Genomic DNA, 23,742 nt, shown 5'->3' on the forward strand with positions numbered 1-23,742 from the left:
TCCAAAGGGAGACTGGGAATATTCGGCCTGTGCTGTTGCCTTTGCTTTGGTTTGAGGAGGTAAGTCAAAAGCTTTTGGTTTAAAACGTACACGGGCCGTGGCTTCATTGTAGCATTATAGATGGGGACGGGACGGAAGTTCTTCACACTCAATCAGCGGGTAATTGGCCCTCGCTGGCTCCAGGAAGGAGGCACACTGTCTCCATCCAGGATGGTAGAGCAGCTCATTCAGTTCCCTCCTGGTCCTCTTACATAAGCAGGCGATGACGGTCCATGTCTGTACCAGCCTTTGAAAATGTTCATCTACACCTACCAATTAATTTAACCCTAATTTCCTTTTTTGATCCCCATACAAAATGAATTTTTTTTCCCCGTTTCTTCTTTTGAAGAAGTACACTTTGGTAGAAAGACTTTTGAACGTGGAGTATGAGGTTGACAGTGGGTCTCTTAGCCGTGTGGATGAACGGAGGGATCCCTCAAAGTTGCTGCGCAAGTTGATCGGGTTGTTAAGTAGGTGTATGGTGCGTTGGCTTTCACTAGTCCAGGGATTGTGTCCAAGAGCCGTGAAGTAACGTTACACCATTATAAAACTCGGGTTGGACTACACCAAGAGTGTTGAGTTCAGCTGCAGTTGCCTCATTTTAAGAAAAAGGTGGAAGTTTTAGAGAGAGTGCAGGGGAGATTTACCAGGATGCTCCTTGGATTAGAGGACATGTGTTATGAGGAAAGGTTGAGTGGGCTGGGGGTTTTCTCTATGGAATGGTGACATTGGAACAGAATTAGGCCATTCAGCCCATCAAGTATCTACTGCCATTAAATCTGGCTGATTTATTATACCCAATAATTTGGCCTCCTCAGATGTCTTTGGCAATGAATTCCAGAGATTCACCAACATCTGGCTAAAGACATTCCTCCTCATCTCTGTTCTAAAGGGACAGCTTCTACACTGAGGTTCTGAAAAGTCTCGATAGAGTGGATGTTTTCTCTAGTGAGGGAGTCTAGGAGCAGTGTTTAATACGTTTCAATGAGATTGCCCCTCATTCTTTTAAACTCCAGCAAGTACAGGCCCGGAGATATCAAATGCTCCTCATGTTAACCCTTTCATTTCTGGGATCATTCTCACAAACATTTTTCAGATCCCCTCTAATGCTGGCACGTCCTTTCTTAGATTAGGACCCGAACTTGCTCCCAATAATCCAAATGTGATCTTATCAATGCCTAATAAAGGTATTGTATCCTTGCCTTTATATTCTAGTACTCTTGAATATAACATTGTTTTTACCTTCCTGACCACTGACTCATTGCAAATGAACCTTTAAGGAGTCCTTGCACAAGAACTCCCAAGACCCTTTGCACCTCATCTCTGAATTCGCTCCTTGTTTAGAAAATAGTTGAAACCTTTACTTCTTCTACCAAAGTGCATGACCATACACTTCTCTACTCTTACTCCATCTGCCACCACTTTGCCCATTCCCCAATCTGTGTAAGTTTTACAGAGTCCCTACTTCCGCAACACTACCTGCCTCTTCACCAATTCTCATGTTCAGGAGAATGATCGTGGGAATGAAAGGTTTAACATATGAGGGGCATTTAATGGCTCTGGGCCTCGACTCACTGGAGGGTAGTAGGATGAGGAACAAACTCTTATTGAATATTGAAGTTGAGAGGATGCTTCCTATAGTGGGGGAGTCTAGGACCAGAGGGCACAGCCTCTTTAGACCAGCGAAGAAGAATTCCTTTAACCAGACGGTGGTGAATCTGGTATTCGTTGTCACAGATGGCTATAGGCCAAGTCTTTGGATATGTTTAAAGTGAAGATTGATTGTTAATAGTGTCAAAGGTTATGGGGAGAAGACAAGAGAATGGGGTTGGGAGAGAAAAATAATTCAGCCATGAGTCAATGGCAGAGGATAATCAGTGGGCCAAATGGCCGAATTTTGTCGTTGTGTCTTCTGGTGTTCTGAAATGGAGATGGAAGCTGTTCTAGAGACATACTACTTCTGGAGCAGACAAGTAATAGATGAATGGGAGCAGAGAACAGACTGGAACTCTGGGGGTGGGGGGGGGGTGTGGAATGTTGAATTTGGGAGATATCAAGCAGGTCTACAGAGATGAAAAGCATTTAAGGTGGATGACTATCATTAACCATTTATTATACACAGAAAGAAATACCTGAAAATTACAAACAAGAATCCCAACAGTTACAGTTTGTTTGGGTGACAGTGCAGTGTTGAACCCTGAATTCAGATAGGGTTTTGTGGAACTGTGCGGGGTGAAGAATCGGTCTTTGTGAGAAGGTTGGGTTTTGTGGAACTGTGTGAGATGACAAAATGATCATTGAGAGCTCAGGTTAGGTTTTGTGGAACTGTGTGTAAGTGAGGGATCGATAATTGTAGAGCTTGGGTGAAAATCAAAAGTAACAAGTGACTGAGAATTTGGGGTTCTACTGAAATGGAGATGGTCAGCATGTGTTTGTTCTCTCTTAAGGAGACAAAATTGAACACCCAATCCATCAAATTGTCCTGAATCTCTGCGTTACCATTTTCTCTCCTCCTAGAATACCATGCCAATGTAATTCCTTCCCCTCTTCCTGCAGAGTGGGTACATCGATGGCCCAGCTGTCAATACTTTCTACTATTTCATGGTGGTGTTGCCAATCGTATCTCAATATCTTCAGTACATCCTGATTACAGTTGGCTGCCTTTTAGTGTTGGTCGCTCTAGCACTGAAAATTGCGCCCCTGAAAAAGCAGGTAAAGTTGTTTAACTAGTTGTTTAATGAGAGTGTTGTTTAAATGATAAATCAAGTGTTATAGTTATACAGCAACAAAATGTGCCCTCACATCCATGCCCAACAAGCTGCCCACCTCAGTTTTGTTTGCCTGGGTTTCGCCCATGTCCCCCTGAGCCTTTCTTACCTGTGTAACTGCCCAAGTGTCTTAGGCATAGTAATTGTAATTGTCTCTGCCAATTCCTGTGGCAGCTCGAACCTTTGATAAACCCACCACCCTCTTTGTGGGGGAGAATCTGCCATTTTGGTTTTGAAGGATTTTCCCTCTCACCTCAACCCTTTTGCCCTCTTGTTTTACACTCCCTGACCCTGGGGAAACTCTTGCAAACATTCATTTTATCAACGTGTCTTGTGACTTTTATAAGCCTCTATAGCAGGGGCTCCCAACCTTTTGTACCCCTACCATTAACCAAGGGGTCTGTGGACCTCAAGTTGGGAACTCCTCTATAAGGTCATCCATCGTCCTTCCAAGATCCAGAGGAAAATGTCCCTTCCTATATCTAGGTGACACACAGAACTGCAAGAGTGGCCTCACCAATGACGTATAAAGCTGTAATGTGGCATCCCTACTCCTCTGTTCAGTGTCCTGATCCATGAAGGTGTATGTTCCAAACAATGTTTTCACCATCTTGTCTACCTGTGTTGCCACTTTTAGAGAACTGTGTACCTATGTCATTAGATCTCACCGGGGCCCTACCATTTGTTGCGCAATTACCAGCTTGGTTCAACTTTCTAAAATGCATCACTTCACACTTGTCAGAGTTAAACTGCATCTGCCATTCTTTGGCCCACTTCCCTGGATGATCTTGATGCTGTTGCAGTCTTTGACAATCTTTATTGTCCATTATAGCACCAATTTTGGTGTCGTCCATGAACTTGCTAACCAGGTCACTGTGCTGTCGTTGTTGATCCAAAATGATGAACAGCAGCATTCCCTGTGGCACACTGCCGGTCACAGACCTTCAATCTGAAAAGCAAATCCACTACCACACTCTGACTCCTGCCGCCAAATGAATTCTGTGTCCAGCTGGCTATCGCACCCTAATTCCCATATGAACCAGCCAACTCTGTAAGATATAGACAGTCCTTCAAATTCATGTAGTTGACATCTACTACTTTCCCTCATCAATTTTCATGGTCATCTCTTCACAAAATTCCCATCAAATCGGTGAGACACGATTTCCAACACACAAAGCCATACTGACTATATGTAATCAGTCATTGCATTTCCAAGTGCTGGTAGATCCTGTTTTTCACCAACATCCTGCACGAATACTCCCAGGTCTATTTGCACCTTGGATATTTGAATTTTCTCCCCATTTAGAAAATAGTCTATGCCTTTATTCCTTCTGCCAAAGTGCGTGACCATGTACTTCCCAACACTATATTCCCTCCGCCGCTTCCTGGCACCCTGATACTTGCATTTCTGGCATTCTGCTACTGTTTTTCACAGTGAAGACTGACACAAAGTACTTGTTAAGTTTAGTCCCTCATAACTATCTCTCCAGCATCATTTTCCAGTTGTCCCAACATTCATTCTTGTCGGTCTTTTACTATTTATATATCTGAAAGAGACTTTTTGTATCCTCTTTTGTATTATCGTGTATCTTACCTTCATTTTTTCTCTCCGTGACTTTTTTTAGATGCCATCTGTAAGATTCCAAAAGCTTCCCAATCCTCTAACTTGCCACTAACATTTGCTCTATTATACGCCCTCTCTTTGGCTTTTATGTTGACTTTGACTTCTCTTGTCAGCTGCGGTCGTGTCATCCTACCTTTAGAATCCTTTTCTATCCTGTGCCTTCTAAATTGCTCCCAGAAGTTCCAGCCATTGCTGCTCTGCCGTCATCCCTTCCAACCAGCTCCTCTCTCGTGCCTCTGTAATTCCCTTTACTCCACTGAAATACATTGACTGTAACTTCTCCCTCTCAAATTTCAGCGTGAATTCCATCACATTATGTTCACTGCCTCCCAAGTTCTCCTTTACGTTATTCTAAAAAGCCACCTTGTAGGCACTCTATAAATTCCCTCTCTTGGGATGCAGCACCAACCTCAATTTCTTGATCTATCTACATATTGAAATCCTCCATGACTATTGTAACATTGCCTCTTTGTCATGCATTTTCTATCTCCCATTGCAATGTGCAGCCCACATCTTAGTTACTGTTCGGAGGCCTGTATATAATTTCCATCAGGGTCTTTTGACTTAGTTTTTTTTTAAACTCTCCTCACAGGGATTCTACATTTTACAATCCTATGTTACTCCTTTCCAAGGATTTGATTTCAGTTTTTACAACAAAGACATCCCAGCCCCCGCTGCCAACTTGCCTTTCTTTTCAATACAGTGTGTATCTTAGAAACATAGAAAACGTACAGCACAATACAGGGCCTTCAGCCCACAAAGCTGTGCCAAACATGTCCTTACCTTAGATATCATGTAGGGTTGCCCATAGCTCTTTTTTTCTGAGCTCCTTGTACCTGTCCATGTATCCTTGGATGTTAAGCTCCCAACTATGATCTTCTTTCAGTCAAGTCTCATCTGCCAATCTCTAACTGTGCTACAAGGTCATTTACCTTGTGCTGTACACACTGCATTTAAATATAACAATAGTCCGGTATTCATCACTTCGATTTCTCCACCCACCATTCACTTTAACTCATGTGACTGACTGCAATTTTGACCTATCGTTTGCCTGTCCTTCCTCATAGTCTCACGATGCACTGCACCTACTTGTATATCAACTACCTCAGCCCTATCACTCTGGTTCCCACCCCCCTTGGTAAATTAGCTTAAACCCTCCTTAACTGTTCAAATAAACCTAACCGCAAGGATATTGGCCCCCCCTCGAGTCCAGGTGTAACCCATTGTACAGGTCATATCTTTCCCAGACGAGATCCCAATGATCCAGAAATCTGAAGTCCTGACCCCTGCACCAATCCTTCAGCCATGCATTAATTTGCCAAATCATCCTATTCTTGCCATCACGGGCACGTGTCACAGGCAGCAATCCGGGAGGTCCCGTTTTTCAGCCTTCCACCTAACTCCCTATATTCTCTCTCCAGGACCTTTTCCCTTTCCCGACCCGTGTCGTTGGTTCCACTATGTGCCACCACTTCTGGCTGCTGCTCCCTCCCGCTTTAGCATGCTGTGGACCTGATCCTGACATACCATTCGGGTGTCTGCTTCCTGCTCTGATTATGGGATCCCCTCTCACTATTGCAGTCCTCTGCTCCGCATTTCCTTTCTGAGCCAGAGCCAGATGGTGCCTGAGACCCAGTCGTCGCAGCTTCCCCGGTAGGTCGTCCCCCCAACAATTTCCAGAATAGCATACTTATTTTTGGAGGGAACAGGCACAGGATTACTCTGCACTGACTGCCTACCCCCTTTTCCTCTGATAGTCACCCAGATACCTACCTCTTGCAGCTTAGGGGTAACTACTTCCCTGTAGCTTCTGTGTATCACCTCCTTTTCCCATATGAGACCAGGTGCGGCACCAGCCCCATGCCATGGTCTCTAGGGAGCCGCGCTTTGTACAGATGTAATTATCAGAGAGAATGGAGGTCTCCTAGAGTTCCCACAACTTGCACAAGGAACATACCACTACCTCCGGATCCATTTTCAACGCTCTAGTTATGTAAAAAATGGAAAAAAAAGTTACTCGAAACAGAATCGCCGCCTGTTTTTTGCCCAAACCTATTGAGCCAAAGCCAAACCACTCTTAAGGTTGATTTATACTTGTTCGTCGCATCTACGCCGTAGATATCGCATACCCTATGCAGTAGGGTGACGTGCACCTCTCCAGAAAAGTTACTCGCGCATCGCGGTGACGCAGACCACAACTGTGATTGATCCGCTTGGTAGCATCGCATTTCCTCCTGCGCATTTCCGGTTGTTTCTTCTCCGCCATGTCTGTACTCCGATGTGAAACAGATGAACCAAATCGTCAAATCTGCCTGCCGACATGTGAAAATGTTTGAAATGCATTTCCTCGTCCATGTCTCTCATGAAGAAACTCAATACAACGGCATGGAAACCCCCCCCCCCCCCCCCCCCGCCAACTAGCGTTTTGGAGCACACCAACGTATGCTCGCTATGGCGCAGAGCGACGCAGAAGTGAAAATCAGGGTTATGGCGTAGGCTGCGGCGTAGCCCGTACGCACAAGTGTAAATCGGCCTTTAACACCACCCCACTTCAACAATGGCTGCTCTAATTGTACCTCCTCTCTTTTTATTGGCCCAGTGCTGATTGCAGCCCACCAAAAAAGAGCTGAAAAGCATTGAACTCTTTTATAAACCTCGTGGTGCATCACCAACGAACACTGATTGCAGACCACCGGGGTGGGAGGGTAATAAACAACGTTCATCTATCATCGTGTGGGGGGGAAAGGTGACCATGGACTTTAATTCTTTGCAAGTGGAGCCGAGAGGATGGGAGCATTAGAAGTGGCGGTGGGGGGTTTGAAATTTGAAACGTGTGAGATGTGAGGGAAAATTGCAGATTATTCCCTGATATTTTTCAGTTAAATGTTGTTTTTGTTTCTCTCTCCAGCTCCATCTCTGCCACATACTGCTTGTTGCTCACCATCTATCTCCACCCTAACCCTCACACTCCCAGTCCCCAACTAATTACAGATCTATCTCTGTCCCTTTACCATACCCTCGATGGAAGCTCGTGAACCTGATGCATTAACTGTGTTTCTCTCCACAGATACTGCCTGATCTCCTGAGTACTTACAACATTTTCTTAAGATTGTCTAACTTTTACTTGAGATTTAATATTTTGAATGACTTTTATGCATTGCTGTGCTTTGCTGAAATTGACACCGGTGTGGAGCAGTAAATTGTAATCATGTTTTCCGATCTATGGTTGGGTTCCCTTGGTGGGTCTGAAAAGTTTCAAATTCTGGTTCTTGAACTGCTGCTTCCCGTTGGAATGGGAAATCTGCTGGCCTCGCTACCTTTTTTTTAACAGTGCTGACCTAGCTACTGAGCTTGTCGGGGGGATGCTGCGTTTGAGGTTGGTAGGGCCAGCCTACCTGCTGGTTGTTCTTGGCCGTAGTTCAGCTGTGGGCACTTTGGCAAGAGGCGGGTAGAGTTTTGTCTGAATAATCTATCTGGCTGCTTTCCGTTGTAAATGTGCAGATATGAGAAGTGAAGTTCCTTAGGGTCATTCTGGGCAAAGAGGTGGCTTCATTATCTCTTTAATTTTTTTTATAATTCCCTGTCTTTATCATATTTTCTCCTTATTTTTCCATTTCCTTTCATTGCTGTTTCCCTAACTGCATACTGAAAGGATCTTGAACCCCTGCATTTAGTGCTGAAACTAAACTTGCATATTAATTCTGGGCAAATTGAGATCACGCAAATTGAGATCACGCTTCTGAGCTCTTGAGATGTTAAAAGTAAAGAATAAACTGCAAGATGACAGATTGGCAGATGAAAGTACACAGAAATAGGTAGTAATGCATTCAGGCTGAGCGAACAAGAAAAGACAATGTAAACTAATTGTAACAAGATAAACTGTTTTCAAGAATAATCTCATCTGGTGTCTCACAAGTCCCCTGTAGGATTAATGCCACCCTCCATGAGGAAAATCGGTGGCACTAGTTGGATTGGATTGGAGAGGAGAGGCGTCTGAATTGGTGCCTGGCCCAGCACAGGGTACGGGTACGGCCACTGGACTAACCACTAGCTAGTCCGTTCTGTTATCCCCATCCAACTGGCTTTCATACATTGTCGGATGTTGGGCCAACTGTCTTTTTCAATACAAGGATGGACAATCCCCATGACTAAACTTCCCCAAGTAAGTTACTTCTAAGTGTGATAGATTCAGATTGTCCCAGTTAGTTTTGAGATTCAGTTGCACTGTCTCTTTGTAAAGTGCAGTGTTCAGAACAGAACTGAACCAGAAGCCCAGGACTATTTAAGGGCTAGTTGGAAGTTCTGAGCTTGGACAGATCTTTGGTGGGTCTCTGCATGGGGATCCGATCCCTCAGGTAAATCTCGCCTCGTAAAATCATGAAGGTCCTTCATTTGAGAAGATTCAGGAATAAGTAGACAGATCTTAAAAAGGAAATTTGGGCCTTTTTTAAAAAAAAAACAAGTGATGTGGAGGGAGGACAAAGGGGAAAACTAATTGGAGGCTCAGTCAACGAGCCACAGCTGTGATAACTTGTTGGCTTCTGAAATTCTGTAATTATGTATGGCAATGAATAAAAGATTTAATTCAGCAAAGTGTTTAAAAGGATTTAAACTGATAAGAAACCTTTATAAATATAAGTTAAATATATTCATATTAAACAGATGGTAAGCTAAATAATTATAATATTACCGTAAACATGAAATCAGCTAAAACACTGACCAGCAAAGCTCAACTAAACGTTTTAACATTTAATGTAAACTAACCTTAGAATAAATTTTGAGTAATTGCTTTGTAGGACAAAGAGGTTTTATTTTGGATTGATAGACAGTTTACTGAGGATTCAGCAGTCGATGTGGAAAAATCAGATCCAGTGGCTTGTCCTGTGGAAGTCTCGGTGTAGGTGGGTAAAGGTTTACTTTTGATAAATCTGGTTTGAGAGGTGAAATTAAAAAAAAAGTCAGTATTATTTTTTTTAAAAAGTACCTAAAATGCAGGTGTGATCTTTCTGTGTCAGTGATATTTTAGCATTCTTTCCCTTTGCGACAGCACGCGGGCCTTTGCCTATGTTACATCTTGGCTTTGAAACTAATGTTTGTGAAATGCCAGTGAAAGTGAATGACTCCTGCTGTCGCTGTTCGGGCAGCCGGCCCATCTCTTGTGTCCTCGCTGCAAGCACTCTCCGTTCAACGCCACCATCAGGATTATGGAGCTGAAAGGAGGTTCCTGCTGCCAAGGGTCTTCGAAGACTGCCCATGCACCGGAAGAGATTCCAACTATCCGGAACCACCTCTGTGGGAAGCTTGTCGTCTTTTCCGTAAAATGGGTCATGATTTCAGTCAGTGTGGGTACCGGTATGAATCAGTCTATCGTCCAGCATGGGAACAGGTCCTTCACCTCAGCTGGTCCATGCAAACCACATTCTTATTATAGTCGGTCTACTCTACGCCCCATATTCCCCTCAACCTTTCCCATCCAAACATCTTTTAAGTGGTGCTAATGTACTCACCCTGGCAGCTTCAAAGGTTCATTTGTTATCGAGATTTCCAGCTCTGAAATCCTTCTGCACTGAGTTGCCATGAAACTGAGAAAGAGAAGGAAAAGGCAACATGATAATCAACCCTCCCCACAAAACCCCACCACCTTGCACAAAAAACAAGCAAAAACGGAGCAGGTGCATCAACCCCCAAATCCCCCCTCTGCACAAAAAAAGCAAAGATTGGGTGAAAAACACATTACTTTTTAAAAAAAAACACCTAAGACTCAAAAAGAATCTATAGTCTGTCTATATCCAAAATGCTGAAAACCTTGGTAACATTCTCCGGGCATGGCGGTGATTGCCTTCCACAGTTCAGCTTCACTTTGATGTCTCAATCTGTCTTGTCGCTTTAGTCAGCGCACAGCTGAAGCTTCAATCGGAGAACATTGGCTCATGTCCCCTCCTGCCACCTGCCCACCGTGAGGTTCGCGCGCCTTCCAGAGACTGCGGAGAGCTGGATCTCCCAAATCACAGGGTCCAACAATTCCAGAATCACATCCAAGTCAGAAAACAAATGTAAAAGACATAAAAGAAGTGGAATGCATTGCTTCATGTTCTATCCAGAAGATGTCGACTGAAGGAGTGTTGTACACAGGTGCCATCTTGGCCAGAAGTTCCATTCTCTGAGTAAAATTATTACCTGTCAGGCTCCTATTAAATCTCTCCCCTCACACCTCTTGTGCTCTCTTGTTCTGGATCCCTCAGCTCTAGGAAAAAGTTAGAATTCATTCACCCTGAGGGCTGGTTGATTATAATGAAAGCACAGTACTGAGGATTTGGCCTGGAGGTGGATTCTGACACTGGTTTGTTAATGCAGTCATTGGAGGCTTTTGCTGGGATGACATTGGTGATCCCCCTCCAGTTCTTTCAGGTGCCTGCTTTGGGGCGTCCACGTCTGTTGAGCTGTTCAGGAGACCAACATCACTGCTTTCTCGTAGCTTCCAGGATGTGTTGGTATTGGAGAGGGGGCAGAAGAGATTTTAAATCAAGCCAAGACTGAAGCATTATGATTTAGGTGAGCCTACCTAGATGGGAATTGCTTCCTGGAGTCTTAAGTTTAATCAAAAGCCCTGGCACAGTTAAATAGAAAGTCAACAATTTTTTCCTCCTACTGATGCTGCTTGTTGAGTTCCTTCAGCAGATTGTGTGTAGTTCCTATTAGGTCAATTTGAGGGAACATGAGGAAGTGAATTAAAATAAAGCTGTACAGGCATATGGTGAGGGTCTGGAATTCTTCCTGATGTATAACAAGTTCAGTCAATGCGGAATTGTTGGATATATCAAAGAAAGGTGGCATAGATTTATTAATGCCAGTGGAGTTAAATCAGTTGTGTATGTTGATAAGCCTGCAGATTCTTGAGGATGACACAACTGCCTTAGCAATGTTGCACTTTCAAGCAGAACTTTAATAAAATGCTACAGATTTGCTTTTTAGCAAGATGGACCAAAGCAGAGTGGTATTTCTCAGAGCGGAGAGATCTGGAACAGAGGTGCACAAACCTTTGGCAGAACAGATTGTAAAGACTTAACGAGGCACATAGGGTTCTAGCAAATCAAAGTCAATGAAGTCTTAGAGATTCAGCCCGGACAAACCTTTCAGCCCACTGTTCATGATGACCGAGTTCACAAACATACTTAAATCCATTTTACAGAACTGCAGCCTCCTATTCCCAGCTGATACCAGTGCTCCAGTTACATTTAAACATTTTTGTGCTTCTCTCGGCGCCTCACTTCAGGAAGATAGTCAGCATTCATCTGCCCCGCTGCCACTGCTGTTGCGTTGATATTCTGTGGATTGGTTAAGCCTCAATCTGCACTTCTGTACCCCCGGATTCTTGTCTTTTCTTCCAGTCTTGAGTATCATTGTTCTTGTAATCTGATTGAACCCTCTCACTCAGTCTCTCTGAAGTTCACTTGCTTAGTTTACTGTCACAAGCTGCCTTTGTGTAACCAAACAATTTCATACACTCAGATTTTGAAATAGTATCACAAGTTTTTTTGCAAAGAGCGAACGGTAGCTGCTCCAGCAGGTATCCTACAGGGATCCCAACCACGGGTTTGAGTGATTAGCTTTAATTCTGCCATTTTTACAATATTAATTTTTATTTAATTAAATGAATGGATAATTAAATCTAAATTGCATAACCTGTACATCGGAATGCCAGCCCATTTCCAATAAATCATTGTGCGAGGATGGAACCACTTGGGGTAATCACAAGAGTTTGGGATACAACAATATTTACACATGTGCAAATCCTACTAAATGTTTACTGTTTCACTGTCCAAACTCTGAGCTAAAGGACCAGCCCCTGTTCTGTTAACTTCTGAGAAACCGTGAAACTTCAATCAAAAATAAGAATCAATAAATATGATTAATGTGGGGCTCCTCGTGATGCTACTCTTAATGTCATAATTAATGCAATAATTTTAGAACAGATTTCAAATATAGGATTGATTTTTTTATCATAGGTATACTGTGGGGGGGGGGGGGGCGGAATCAGAGCATTTCTAATATGTCTGCTCTTCACATTGCTAGAATTTGACTCAGCTTTCCATTGTTTAATTCCACTCAAGGGCATTTCACCTGGAAACGGAGAAGACGGTCTAGATGCTTCGGAAAGGTTACTGCAAGCTGACAACAGTACCGAGTCACTGGAGCAAGTTTGATCTCTGATGGACTGAATTTTAGTCACCATTGCTTTTTAGATATTGATTTTAGCCACTCAGTTTATATTTTGCTCTGTTTTCCTCTGTGTGACTTCACAATTTCCTACTGCCAACTTTGTATATACTACAGAAATGTGGAGAAACTTTATGGAGATGTTTCATTGAACTATTTTTACATTAATTACAAAATTAACATTGTTAAAGTAGACGATATTCAACCCTATGACTTGATGAATTGAGGGCTGACGTCACTATACAGGTTTTACAGGGTTGGTAGATTTTCATTCAGACTTTCGAATAAGACCCATAGTGGAAATTAAAATGACATCACTCACAAGTAGAACTGTTGGGTATCATTTCTAACTTTCTCCTACAATGCCATCAGAATCAGGTAAAACTTGTGCCTTGTTTCCAAAGTCTTGATGAAAAGCTACACTCGATTTCCCACTATTTCACTTGGAACAGCAGCCATCATTGCAGCGGCCGTTGCTGGAGTGGTGATGTTCAGGCTTTAGCTCTTCGAGGCTTCAGTCAGAGAAGGCAAAAAAGAAAACTTCTCGGTAGAGTTCTTTCTTTCCCCCTCCCTTCTTTACATTTGCTCGTTAGAGGTGCCAGGTAATATAGTTGAATGCTCCTCTTGGGAGATGTGGGAAGGCAGGGAGACCTGTACTGTCCCTGATGACTACAACTGTGAAAAGTGCATCAGCTGCAGCTTCTAACAAACCTTGTAAAGGAGTTGGAACTGGGACGAGATGAACCTCAGATCGTTCGGGAAGCTGAAGGGCTGATAGGACAGACAGAAGTTGTTATCCCCAAGCTGCCTCCCCGCCCCCCCCGGGAAACTGACAATCTGAAAGAGGTTAAGGAGCCAGTGCAGAGTACCCCTATACCCCCTCAATAACAGGTCTATCAGTTTGGATACTGGTGGGGAAAGTTACACTGGTCAGATTTCTGGCCTGAGTCTAGCTCAGAAGGGAAAGGGAGAAGAGGTGCACAGTGGAGGTGGGGGATTCATCAGGGGGACAGGAAGGAGGTTTTGTGGACCGGAATGAGCTACGCAGATGGCATGTTAACCCCTGGGTGCCAGGGTCCAGGACAGCTCAGATGGAGTACTCAACAGGAGGGTGAACAGCCAGAGGCTGTGGTCCATGTCGGTACCAATGATATGGATAGGGCGAGTGACCTGGGTCTGCGTAGGGAGTTTGTTGCTGAGTTACAAGGCACGATCTCCAGTGCCACGTGCGAGGGAAAAACCAGAGCTAGGAAGATTACATAGTTTAATATGTGGCTAAGGAATTGTGTAGGAGAGAGGGCATTAGACGTTTGGATCATTGAGCTCTCTTCATGGGAAGGTGGGACCTGTCCAGAAGGGACAGTTTGCACCTGAACTGGAAGGGGACTAATATTCTAACAGGAAGGTTTGCTGATGCTCCATGGAGTGATTTAAACTGGAGTTGCAGGGGGAATGGGAACCAGTTGGTGGAGAGCTTGTGGTGAGACCTCAGACAAAGTCGGGAATCAAAGGTTGAGCATGGTGCGACTAGTGTCCTGAGCTGCAGATATTTCAATGCAACAAGTATCGTAGGAAAGGCAGATGAGCTCAGGGCATGGATCAACACTTGGAATTGTGACATTGTAGCCGGTGAGTTGTGGCTGCAAAACTGATAGCTCAGTGTTCTGGGGTTCCATTGTTTAAGCTGAGACAGAGCGGGAGGGAACTAAGGGAGGAGGGATGGTGTTACAAGTCAGGGAAAATGTCACAGCAGTGCTCCAAGACAGACTGGAGAACTCGACTAGTTGAATTGACCATTTCTTTCATCCCTCACATGAGGAGTAAAAATCTTTACGCTATGTCTCTGAATGTATAAATTACAGTAATTTGTAATAAATAGTATGTACAGTGAGATATACAACATCAGTGTAAATTAATCTGTTGGCCTGTGGGATGTTATGGGTGAAGCTGAGAGCTATGGAAGGTATGACCACGTTACTACAGACTGTTCAATAGTCTATGGGGTTGAGGAACAAATAATACACTTATAAGTGAGTTATAATTGACTTATCACTATATTCATGCGAGGAAAATATGCACTGTGTTTAATAGCTAAACCCTTTTAGAAGTGAAATTGAGTGTATTATCCACTTATAAGTGACTTATAGTTGACTTATATTCCGGTTGTGATTAACACCCCCCAACCCACTGTCGGCCGGTCCGCAATAATATTGTCAATATTAAACCAGTCCACGGTGCAAAAAAGGTTGGTGACCACTGATATAGCTGACAATATGGTTAACTGGATCAGCAAATTTGTGGATGACACCAACATTGGGGATGTAGTGAACAGCCAGGAAATGGCTGTAGTGGCCTGCAGTGGGATCTGGACCAGTTGAAAAAATGGGCTGGAAAGTGGTACCTGGCATTTAATACCGACAAGTGTGAGGCTTTGCACTTCAGTGGGACCAACCAGGGTAGATCTTACACAGTAGGGCACTGAGGGGTGTAGTAGAACAAAAGGATCTGGAATACAAGTCCTTAATTATTGAAAGTGAAGTCACAGGTTGATAGGGTCATAAAGAAAGCCTTTGGCATGTTCACCTCCCTAAATCAAAGTATTGAGTACAGGAGATGGAATGTTATCTTGAAGTTGTATAAGATGTTGGTGTGGACTAATTTGGAGTATTGTGTGCAGTTTTGTTCATCTACCTACTGGAAAGATGTAAATAAGGTTGAGAGTACAAAGGTAATTTGAGAATGTTGCCAGGAGTGGAGGGCTTGAGTTATAAGGAAAGATTAAATAGATTAGGACTTTAACCTTGGAGTGTAGAATATTGAGAGGAGATTTGATAGAAGTATACAGAATTATGAGGTGTACAGATAGGGTAAATGTAAGCAAGCTTTTTCCAAAGAGGTTGGATGGGACTACTGCTAGAGGCCATGGCTTAAGGGTGAAAGGTGAACACTGAGGAGAACATGTGAGAAGAATGAGGGGATGATCTAATTGAAAGCTATCAAACATTGAAAGGCCTAGATAGAGTGAATATGAAGAGGATGTTTCTTATAGTGGAGAAGTCTATGACCAGAGAGCATAGCCTCAGAATAGAGGGATGTCCATTTAGAACAGAAATGAGGAGGCAGTTCTTTAACCAGAGGGCAGTGAGGCTGTAGAATTCATTGCCACAGACAGCTGTGGAGTCTGGGTATATTTAAAGCAGAGTCTGATAGATTCCTGATAGGTAAGCACATCAAAGGTTACGGAGAGAAGGCTGGAGAATGGGATTGAGAAGGATAATAAATTATCCATGATGGAATTGTGGAGCACATTTGATGGGCTGAATGGCCTAATTCTGCTCCTATGTCTAATGGTCACATCTGCCTCTACCTCCTGTGACCGTTTCCTCGCCGACACACTGTTTAATGGAGTTTCCTGCCAGATGAAACCATATCACGGAGTGAGAGTGTCGGACCCCGGCTCACCCATTACTGACTGGCCTGGCCACCTCACCTGTTGTCTCCCTCTTCACCACTCACTTGTCCCAATTCTCACTTGTTGCACCCTCCCTACCTCCACCACAGGAGCCACTTGCTTGTCTGCCCCTGTCTCCACAGTTTGGTCTTCCTGAAGTTCTCCCTGCCCGAATCTGTGCAATTCCAGAAATCGTAGAATCATCGAATACTCCAACACAGAATCTCAGCCAAGTTCAATAATCAATTATAAGCTGTTGTGCTAAATATTTAAGTAGATTGCTAGACAAGAATATCCAAAGGTGAGAAGTTAACCTTTACCCAGGTGACGTCAGCCAGCACTGATCGTAAAGTGCATCACATTAGTAATTAGCTGATGACAAAGGGGCAGAGATCTTATACAGACTGAAAGCAGTGCCTGATCAGACCATGGGTCAGGAGGGCTCAGCTTCTGATATGCTGCCTGGCGCTGACTAGTCCCCTCAGGTAAGTCCTAAGGTCACTGATATGCAGGAGAGGGAGTTGTTGCGATTTTATTGTATATCTTATGGACCAAAGATTTCAAATTACTCAGAAAGGTTACCTGTCAATCATTGATTTACGCCCCAATGTCTTTGTTGAACACCCTGCTCCGGGACAGATCCTGTTTTGAGACCTTCCTTCCCGATAGCTGCTGCTTTCAGAGATCTGGAAATGAACATTCCCAGGCAAAGGACAATCGTCTTCATCCTGGTGGCTGGGCTCCTGCTCGTCGCTCTCAGCCTGGTCTTAATCTTCGTGTCGCCCCAGATTATCCAGGACCAAATCATTAAGGTACAAATGTTAAGACCCTATGCAGTTCCTGCAGGAGAGGAAAAAGCACAAATTTGCTGCAAGTACTCAATAAATGATGTGGCATCAATGCAGAGAGAGAGGGTGAACAATGATCAACTTGAAATCATCTCTCTCTCTCTCTCTCTCCAGAGATGCTGGGAACTCCAAAGAGTCCCGTTTTTTACTTTGGATTTCCAGTAGCTGCAGGATTTTGCTTTTATATCCATGATGGGGGGTTGTTGACTTCCCGACGCTGATGCCTGTCGGCATTCACTTTGTGCAGAGGTCACTACTGTCTCAGTGTAGGGTCCAGGTGGTCATGGTAGGTGGTTTGAGGGGTGCCTACCTTAGGGCACCACAATAGCCTAGCGGTTAGCGTAACTTTTTACAGTACCGGCTGTCGGGGAGATTGCTTGGATTAATAGTAACTACGGCTAATCAGCAGTGGCGTATAAACAGAAGCGGGATTTAAGTGGAGTGGCCACGGTATGACTGGACAGTGTTAGAGGGGTCAGGCTTGGGCAAGAACAGGTGCAGGCTGGAACTTAAGCTTGAGAAGGTAGAGGTATAACGTGTGGGGAGGGTAGTAGTCCAGCAGTGGAATGCTCCTCCTGTGAGATGTATGATTTCAGGGTACCCTGATGACTACATCTGCAGGAACAGCTCCCGACTGCAGCTCATGACTGACAAGGTCAAGGAACTGGAGCTGGAGCTGGATTCACTCAGGACCACCTGGGAGGCTGAAAACTTCACAGACAAGTCTTTCACACCCTGTCTGAAGTACAGGCTTCGGGCAGTAGACGGGTGACCAGCAGGGGAAATAAGGGGAGTAAGCAGTCAGTGTGGTGTTCCCCTGTGGCCTTTTCCCTCAGCAACAAGTATACTCTTTTGATTGCTGCTGGGGGTGGGGTACTGATGAACTACGATGTGACGACCTGTGGCCGGCTCTGAGGCTTAGCATGGAAGGGTAAAGCGATTGTGATAGGAGACTCGTCAGGGGGATGGGCAGCAGGTTCTGTAGCCGTGACAGAGAAGCCAGGGTGACGTGTTGCCTCCCAGGTGCCGGGGACCAGGATGTCTCACAGTGGCAGAAGATTCTCAAGAGGAAGGGTGAGCAGCCAGAGGTCATGGTGCACATTGGCATCAATGAATTGACAGAAAGGGGGAAGAGGTCCAGTGCTGTGAATAAAGGGAGTTAGGGAGGCAGCTGAAGAGCGGGACCTCCCAGTACCACGTACTAGTCAGGATAGGGATAGGATGGTAGTACAGATGAAAGCATGGTTGAGGAGCCGATGCAGAGGCAGGGTTTCATTTTGGGATCATTGGGATCCCTTCTGGGGAAGGTGTGATGTATACAAAAAGGACGGGTTACACTTGAACCCGAGAGTCACTGATATTCTTGTGGGCAGGTTTGCTAGAGCTGTTGAGGAGGGTTTAAAATGATTTTGGCAAAGGGGTGGGAACTGGAGGTATAGGGCTGAGGACTGGGTAGTTGATACGCAATGTGTAGAGAGACTATGAAGAAGGAGAGGCAGATACTGGGGCAAAGTTGCAGTCAGTGGGATGTGTCGCAGCGTAACATGGGGGCAAGGATTCAAAGGTTTAAAGGTCCAATTTAATGTCCGAGAAATGTATACAATATGCATCCTGAAATGCTTTCTCTTCGCAAACATCCACAAGAACAGAAGTGCCACAAAGAATAAATGACAGTTAAATGTGAGAACCCCAAAGTCCCCCCAACTCCCCCATCCCGTGTGTGAGGGGTACCGAGCAACAATTCCCCCTCCCCCCCCACCAGCAAAAACAAAAGCAAGCATTGGCACCCGCCACCGAGCACTTAGCGTGAGCAAAGCAATAGCAAAGTCACAGGCTTGCAGTTACCCTGAAGCCTTGGCATTTCATCGGGCATTCGACAGGGAGGTGTCTCCATTTTCCCAGCGAGCGGGGAGACATAACGACAACTTGCTGGTTTACAATGTTAAAAATCTGTTACGTTGCTTTTTCTGAGCTCTGTGCCTGAAGATCACAAAGATCTTGGGTCTTCAGACACGCAGCAGTAGATTCTCTGACTCCCCCGGCGACCCTCCGGTCTCCTGCAGTGACACCGACCCTCAAACTGCCCGTCTCCAGAGCCCCGAGATCTTAGACTTCCCAATCCGAGCCGGACAACGGCCAGTCCTGAAACCCTGGGTACGGGTCCCATTCCCGCAAAGAACCAAAATCTGCATGTAACTCCAGGTCAGGGTCTTCAAAAGAACCCTGAAGGGGAAAATTAAAGATGAATATAGAACTGTTTCCAAAGATGCAATCAAAGGAGTTGCTGTTTAGTGCCATCTTAACTCTGCCTCCGTCTCTGTCTTCTATTGAAAGGGGTGATGAAGACCGGACTGAAAGTGTTATATGTATGTGAATGCTTGCAGTACATAGAATAAGGTAGATGATATTGTAGCGCAATTAGTGATTGGCATGACGTTATGGGTATCACTGAGACGTGACTGAAAGAAGATTAGGGTTGGGTGCTTGACGTCCAAGAATACACGTAGTAGCGAAAGGAGAGGCAGGTAGGCAGAGGGGATGAGGTGGATCTACCGGTAAAAAATGAAAACAAATCCTTAGAAAGAGGTGATATTGGATCAGAGGATGTAGAAACCTTGTTGGCAGAGTTAAGAAACTGCAAGGGTAAAAGGACCCTATTTGGAGTTATATACAAACCTTCAACAGTAGTTGAATTTCAACGGAAAATAGAAAGGGCATGTAATAACGGTAATGTTATGTTAGTCATGGGGAATTTCAATATGCAGGTAGATTGGAAAAACTGGGTTGGTGCTGGATCCCAAGTGAGGGAATTTGTAGCATGCCTACAAGATGGCTGTTTTGAATAGCTTATGGTAGAGTCCAGTTAGGGAAAGGCAATTCTGGACTGGGTCTTGGGTCATGAACCAGATTTGACAAGGGAGCTTGAGGTAAAGGAAACCCTTAGGATGCAGTGATTGTAACATGATAGAATTTACCCTGCAGTTTTGGAGAAGAAAATCAAGTCACGTATATCAGTATAATGGTGGAGTAAAGGGAATTACAGAGGCACGAGAGAGGAGCGGGCCAGGATTGATTGGAAGGAGACACCAGCAGGGACGATGGCTGGAGGTTTCAATTCGGAAGGCATAAGAAAGATATATTCTAAAGATGAAAAAGTATTCTAAAGGGAGGATGAGACAAGGGAAGTCAAAGACAGCATAAAAGCAAATGGAAGGCGTATAATATAGCAAAGATTAGTGGGAAGTTAGAAGATTGGGAATCTTTTAAAAACTACGGAAGGCGGCTGAATCAGCTACGATGGAACATCAGAGCAGACTCGAGCCGAGTGCCTAATTCTGCTCCATTGTCTTATGGTCTTGTGGAAAATTCCTGTCACTGTCTGTAAGGAGTTTGTACGTTCTCCCTGTGACCACATGAGTTTCCTCCCGTATTCCAAAGTTATACAAATCAGTAAGCCGTGGGCACACTATGTTGGTGCTGGAAGTGTGAAGACACTTACGGGCTGCCCCCCCACCACATCCTCAAATCGACAGAAACAATGTACTTCACTGTACCTTTTGATATTTTGAGGTACACGTGACAAGTAAAGCTAATCTTAAATCTGAAAAGATTTGGCAGTGGGTAAACATTTAAAGAAACATTTCAAAATGATCCAATGCACACCCCTCCCTGGGAGAGGGAGAATAGAGACAGGGGGTCCCTCCTGCCTGCCCTGCCGTCCAATGAGATCAGGGCTTTTGGCAGAGAGTAGGCATAGTGTGCTACCTTTCTGGTTGGCAGTGTGTAGTGTTCCACTGGCACCAGTGTCCGTGCCAGTATTGTTAATATTCAAAGGTGATAGTGCCAGATTTGCCAGGGACACAGCCAGGTAAGACCACAATTAGAAAGGGTACAATTGATCCTAAAGAGATATAAAAGCAGTTTACGGGCATAGCCAGAAACCTGGCAATTTGAGTAAGTTGCCGGTCATTCCGAAATTGACCATTTAGACAGGAAAAGTATCATTGAGATAGTTGGACAAATGGGAAATACTGTTGTCATGACACCATGTCACTAGATTCCCTGTCTCTTGATGTGTTCTGACTCATCATTGTTTGAGAAATGACCCACCACAGTGGTATCATCTGAAAACCAATAGATCAGGAGTCCCAACCTGGGGTCCATGGATCCCTGGGTTAATGGTAGGGGTCCATGGCATAAAAAGTTTGCCATAGAAGTATTCTAACTGGAGGACGAGGCCATAGAAAATCCCATAGCTCTGTATATTTCGAAGTGCTTATGGAAGAAATTAGGGATACACCAGGAATAAAGTTTTTAAACTGAGAGAAGGCCAATCACATTAAAAAAAAGACAGAACCAGGTATAGAGACCATAAAGTTATTGAATTGCACAGCATAGAAATTACAAAATAAATCAATCATGCAAAAGAAAAGGAATAATGATGTGGTTTTCCTGGTTTATGGACCATTTGTAAATTTGCTGGCAGGGAAACAAAGAAGCTGTTCTTGAATCATTGAGTGTGGGTCTTCAATCCCCTGTACCTCCTCACCGATGGTAGTAATGAGAAGAGGATATGGCCTGGATGATGAGTGTGCTTAATGACAGACGCCACTTTCTTGATACACCGCCTCTTGAAGATGCCCTCAGTGGTTGTGCCTGTGTTGGAGCTGGCTGAGACTACAACCCTCTGCAGCCCCCTGTGCATTGGAGCCTCCACACCAGGCTGTGATGCAGCTAATCAGAGTGATCTCCACTATACATCTGTGGAAATCTGTAAGAGTCTATGGTGATGTATCAAATCTCCTCAAGCCCCTAACCAATTAGATCCAATGGCGTGCCTTTTTCATGATGACATCAATATGTTGGGCCCAGTACAGATCCTCTGGGACGTCGACACCCAAAGAACTTAATGTTTCTCATCCTTTCCAACTCTGATCCCTGCATGGGGACTGGTGTGAATTCACTTGACTTCCCCTTCCTTAAGTCCACAATCAATTCCTTGAGCTGCTGATGGTGAGTGTGGGGTAATTGTTGTGTGGCACCACTTGAACAGCTTATTCCTGTATGCCTCTGTGTCGCCATCTGTGATTTTACCAATGGCAGTGGTGTCATCTGTGAATTTATAAATGGTGTTTTAAGTGTTTTAAGTCACACACTCGTGGGTGTAGACAGAGTGGAGCAGTGGCATAAGTACACGTTCTTCAGATGTTCCAATGTTGATCGTGAGTGAGGAGGAGATGTTATTTCCAACTCTTACTGATGAAAAAGTTGAGAATTCAGTTGCAGAGTGAGGTATAGAGACCCAGGGCTCGAAGCTTGTTGATAAGTCCTGAGGGTATAATGATGATGTACACCAATGTAATCAGTAAACAGCAACCTGACGCATGTTTTGCTGAAACGGCACTGTTTCCAGGTACTCCAAAGCCACACAGAGCCAATGAGATTGTGTCCACTCTAGGTGGTAGGCAAATTGCAGTGGGTCCAGGTCCTTGCTCAGTCAGAAGTTAATTCCAGCCGTAACCAACCTTCTAAAGCACTTTGTCACAGTAGATGCCATTGAGTGATGGTCATTCAGGCAGCTCTCCCTGCTTTTCTTGGCCACCGGCATGGCTGCTGCCCTTTAGATTTGGGTAGGAATCTCCGCCTGTGGCAATGAGAGGTGGAAGATGTCCTTGAACACTCCAGCCACTTGGTTGGCACAGGTTTTTGGAGCCCTACCAAGTACACAATCAGGACCTGATGCCTTGTGAGGATTCACCCTCTTGAAGCCAATCTGACTCAGAAACAGTCATAGAGTAATAGAACATTATTGCCCAGAAACAGGCCCTTTGGCCCATCTAGTCCATGCCGAACCATTTAAACGGGCTATTGACCTGCACCTGGACCATAGCCCTTCATATCTCTACCATCGATATAGCTATTCAAATTTCCCTGAAACATTGAAATTGAGCTCACATGCACCACTTGCACTAGCAGCTCATTCCACACTCTGACAACCGTCTGAGTGAAGGTGTCTACTCTCATGTTCCTTTTAAACTTTTTACCTTTCACCCTTAACCTATAACCTCTAGTTGTAGTCCCTCCCAACCTCAGTGGAGAAAACCTGCTTGCATTTACCTCATCTATACCCTTCATAATTTAGTATACCTCTATCAAATCTCCTCTCAGTCTTTTACGTTCCAAGGAACAAAATCCTCAGAGAGGTCACGGGTCCCCGGATGCCATGGGTACTGTGTTATTCTGCCCTTCAAAGCATACGTGAAAGGTGATGTGCTCATCGTAGGCAGAGGCATCACTGCCATTTGTGGTGTTAGGTTTCATCTGACAGGACGCAATGGTGTGCAAACCCTACCATAGGTGTCGTTTATCCAACTTCACACAGAAATGCCTTTAGGCTCCAATGATGGCCTTCTGTAGGTTATACCTAGATTTCTTATGGGATTCTCCAAATTGAACATCATAGGTCTATCTCTCAACAGACTGCAAGTTGCCTGGTTCATTCACAGCTTCTGGTTTGGGAATATTTGGTACATTTTCAAAGGCACACACTCATCCATTCAGGTCTTTATGGAGTCAGTAACATTTTAACTTACTCTGTGGATGGAAAATTGGGAGAGATTGGTAACCCTGATGTTCTTAGATAATAGAAAAGTGGAACTGGGAGTTGTTTCACCTGTTTGGGGATTACCCTCAACCTCACCTTTCATCCCACGTTCAGTGGATCACCTGTGAAAGTATTGCCATGAGAGAGATTGATTCAATGTGTTATACAATGCAGATGATTAAACTTGGTAC

The 23,742-nt window shown here is 44.4% G+C and overlaps 2 protein-coding genes across 9 annotated transcripts in view; both read left to right on the forward strand.

Annotated features, from left to right (window-relative positions):
- scarb1 (scavenger receptor class B, member 1) overlaps positions 1-14,634 on the forward strand; it is a 62,337-nt gene extending 47,703 nt beyond the window's left edge. Inside the window, exons 11-13 of one of the 3 annotated variants that reach the window (XM_059994528.1) lie at positions 8-59; positions 2,596-2,751; positions 9,479-9,708. In XM_059994528.1, coding sequence (XP_059850511.1) covers positions 8-59; positions 2,596-2,751; positions 9,479-9,541 — 271 coding nt within the window. In that variant the 3' untranslated portion in view covers positions 9,542-9,708. Of the gene's footprint in view, positions 1-7; positions 60-2,595; positions 2,752-9,478; positions 9,709-12,542 lie in introns of those variants that run through there. The other 2 variants (XM_059994527.1, XM_059994529.1) reach the window with 2 other exon arrangements.
- A 1,798-nt stretch (positions 14,635-16,432) lies between these two features.
- LOC132407679 (scavenger receptor class B member 1-like) overlaps positions 16,433-23,742 on the forward strand; it is a 57,836-nt gene continuing 50,526 nt past the window's right edge. For 2 of the 6 annotated variants that reach the window (XM_059994523.1, XM_059994525.1), the window contains exons 1-2: positions 16,444-16,584; positions 16,739-16,911. In XM_059994523.1, the coding sequence (XP_059850506.1) occupies positions 16,792-16,911 (120 nt within the window). In that variant the 5' untranslated portion in view covers positions 16,444-16,584; positions 16,739-16,791. Of the gene's footprint in view, positions 16,585-16,738; positions 16,912-23,742 lie in introns of all 6 variants that reach the window. The other 4 variants (XM_059994520.1, XM_059994522.1, XM_059994521.1 and 1 more) reach the window with 3 other exon arrangements.

The sequence above is a fragment of the Hypanus sabinus genome, chromosome 18 (assembly GCF_030144855.1).
Source record: "Hypanus sabinus isolate sHypSab1 chromosome 18, sHypSab1.hap1, whole genome shotgun sequence".
NCBI lineage: Eukaryota > Metazoa > Chordata > Chondrichthyes > Myliobatiformes > Dasyatidae > Hypanus > Hypanus sabinus.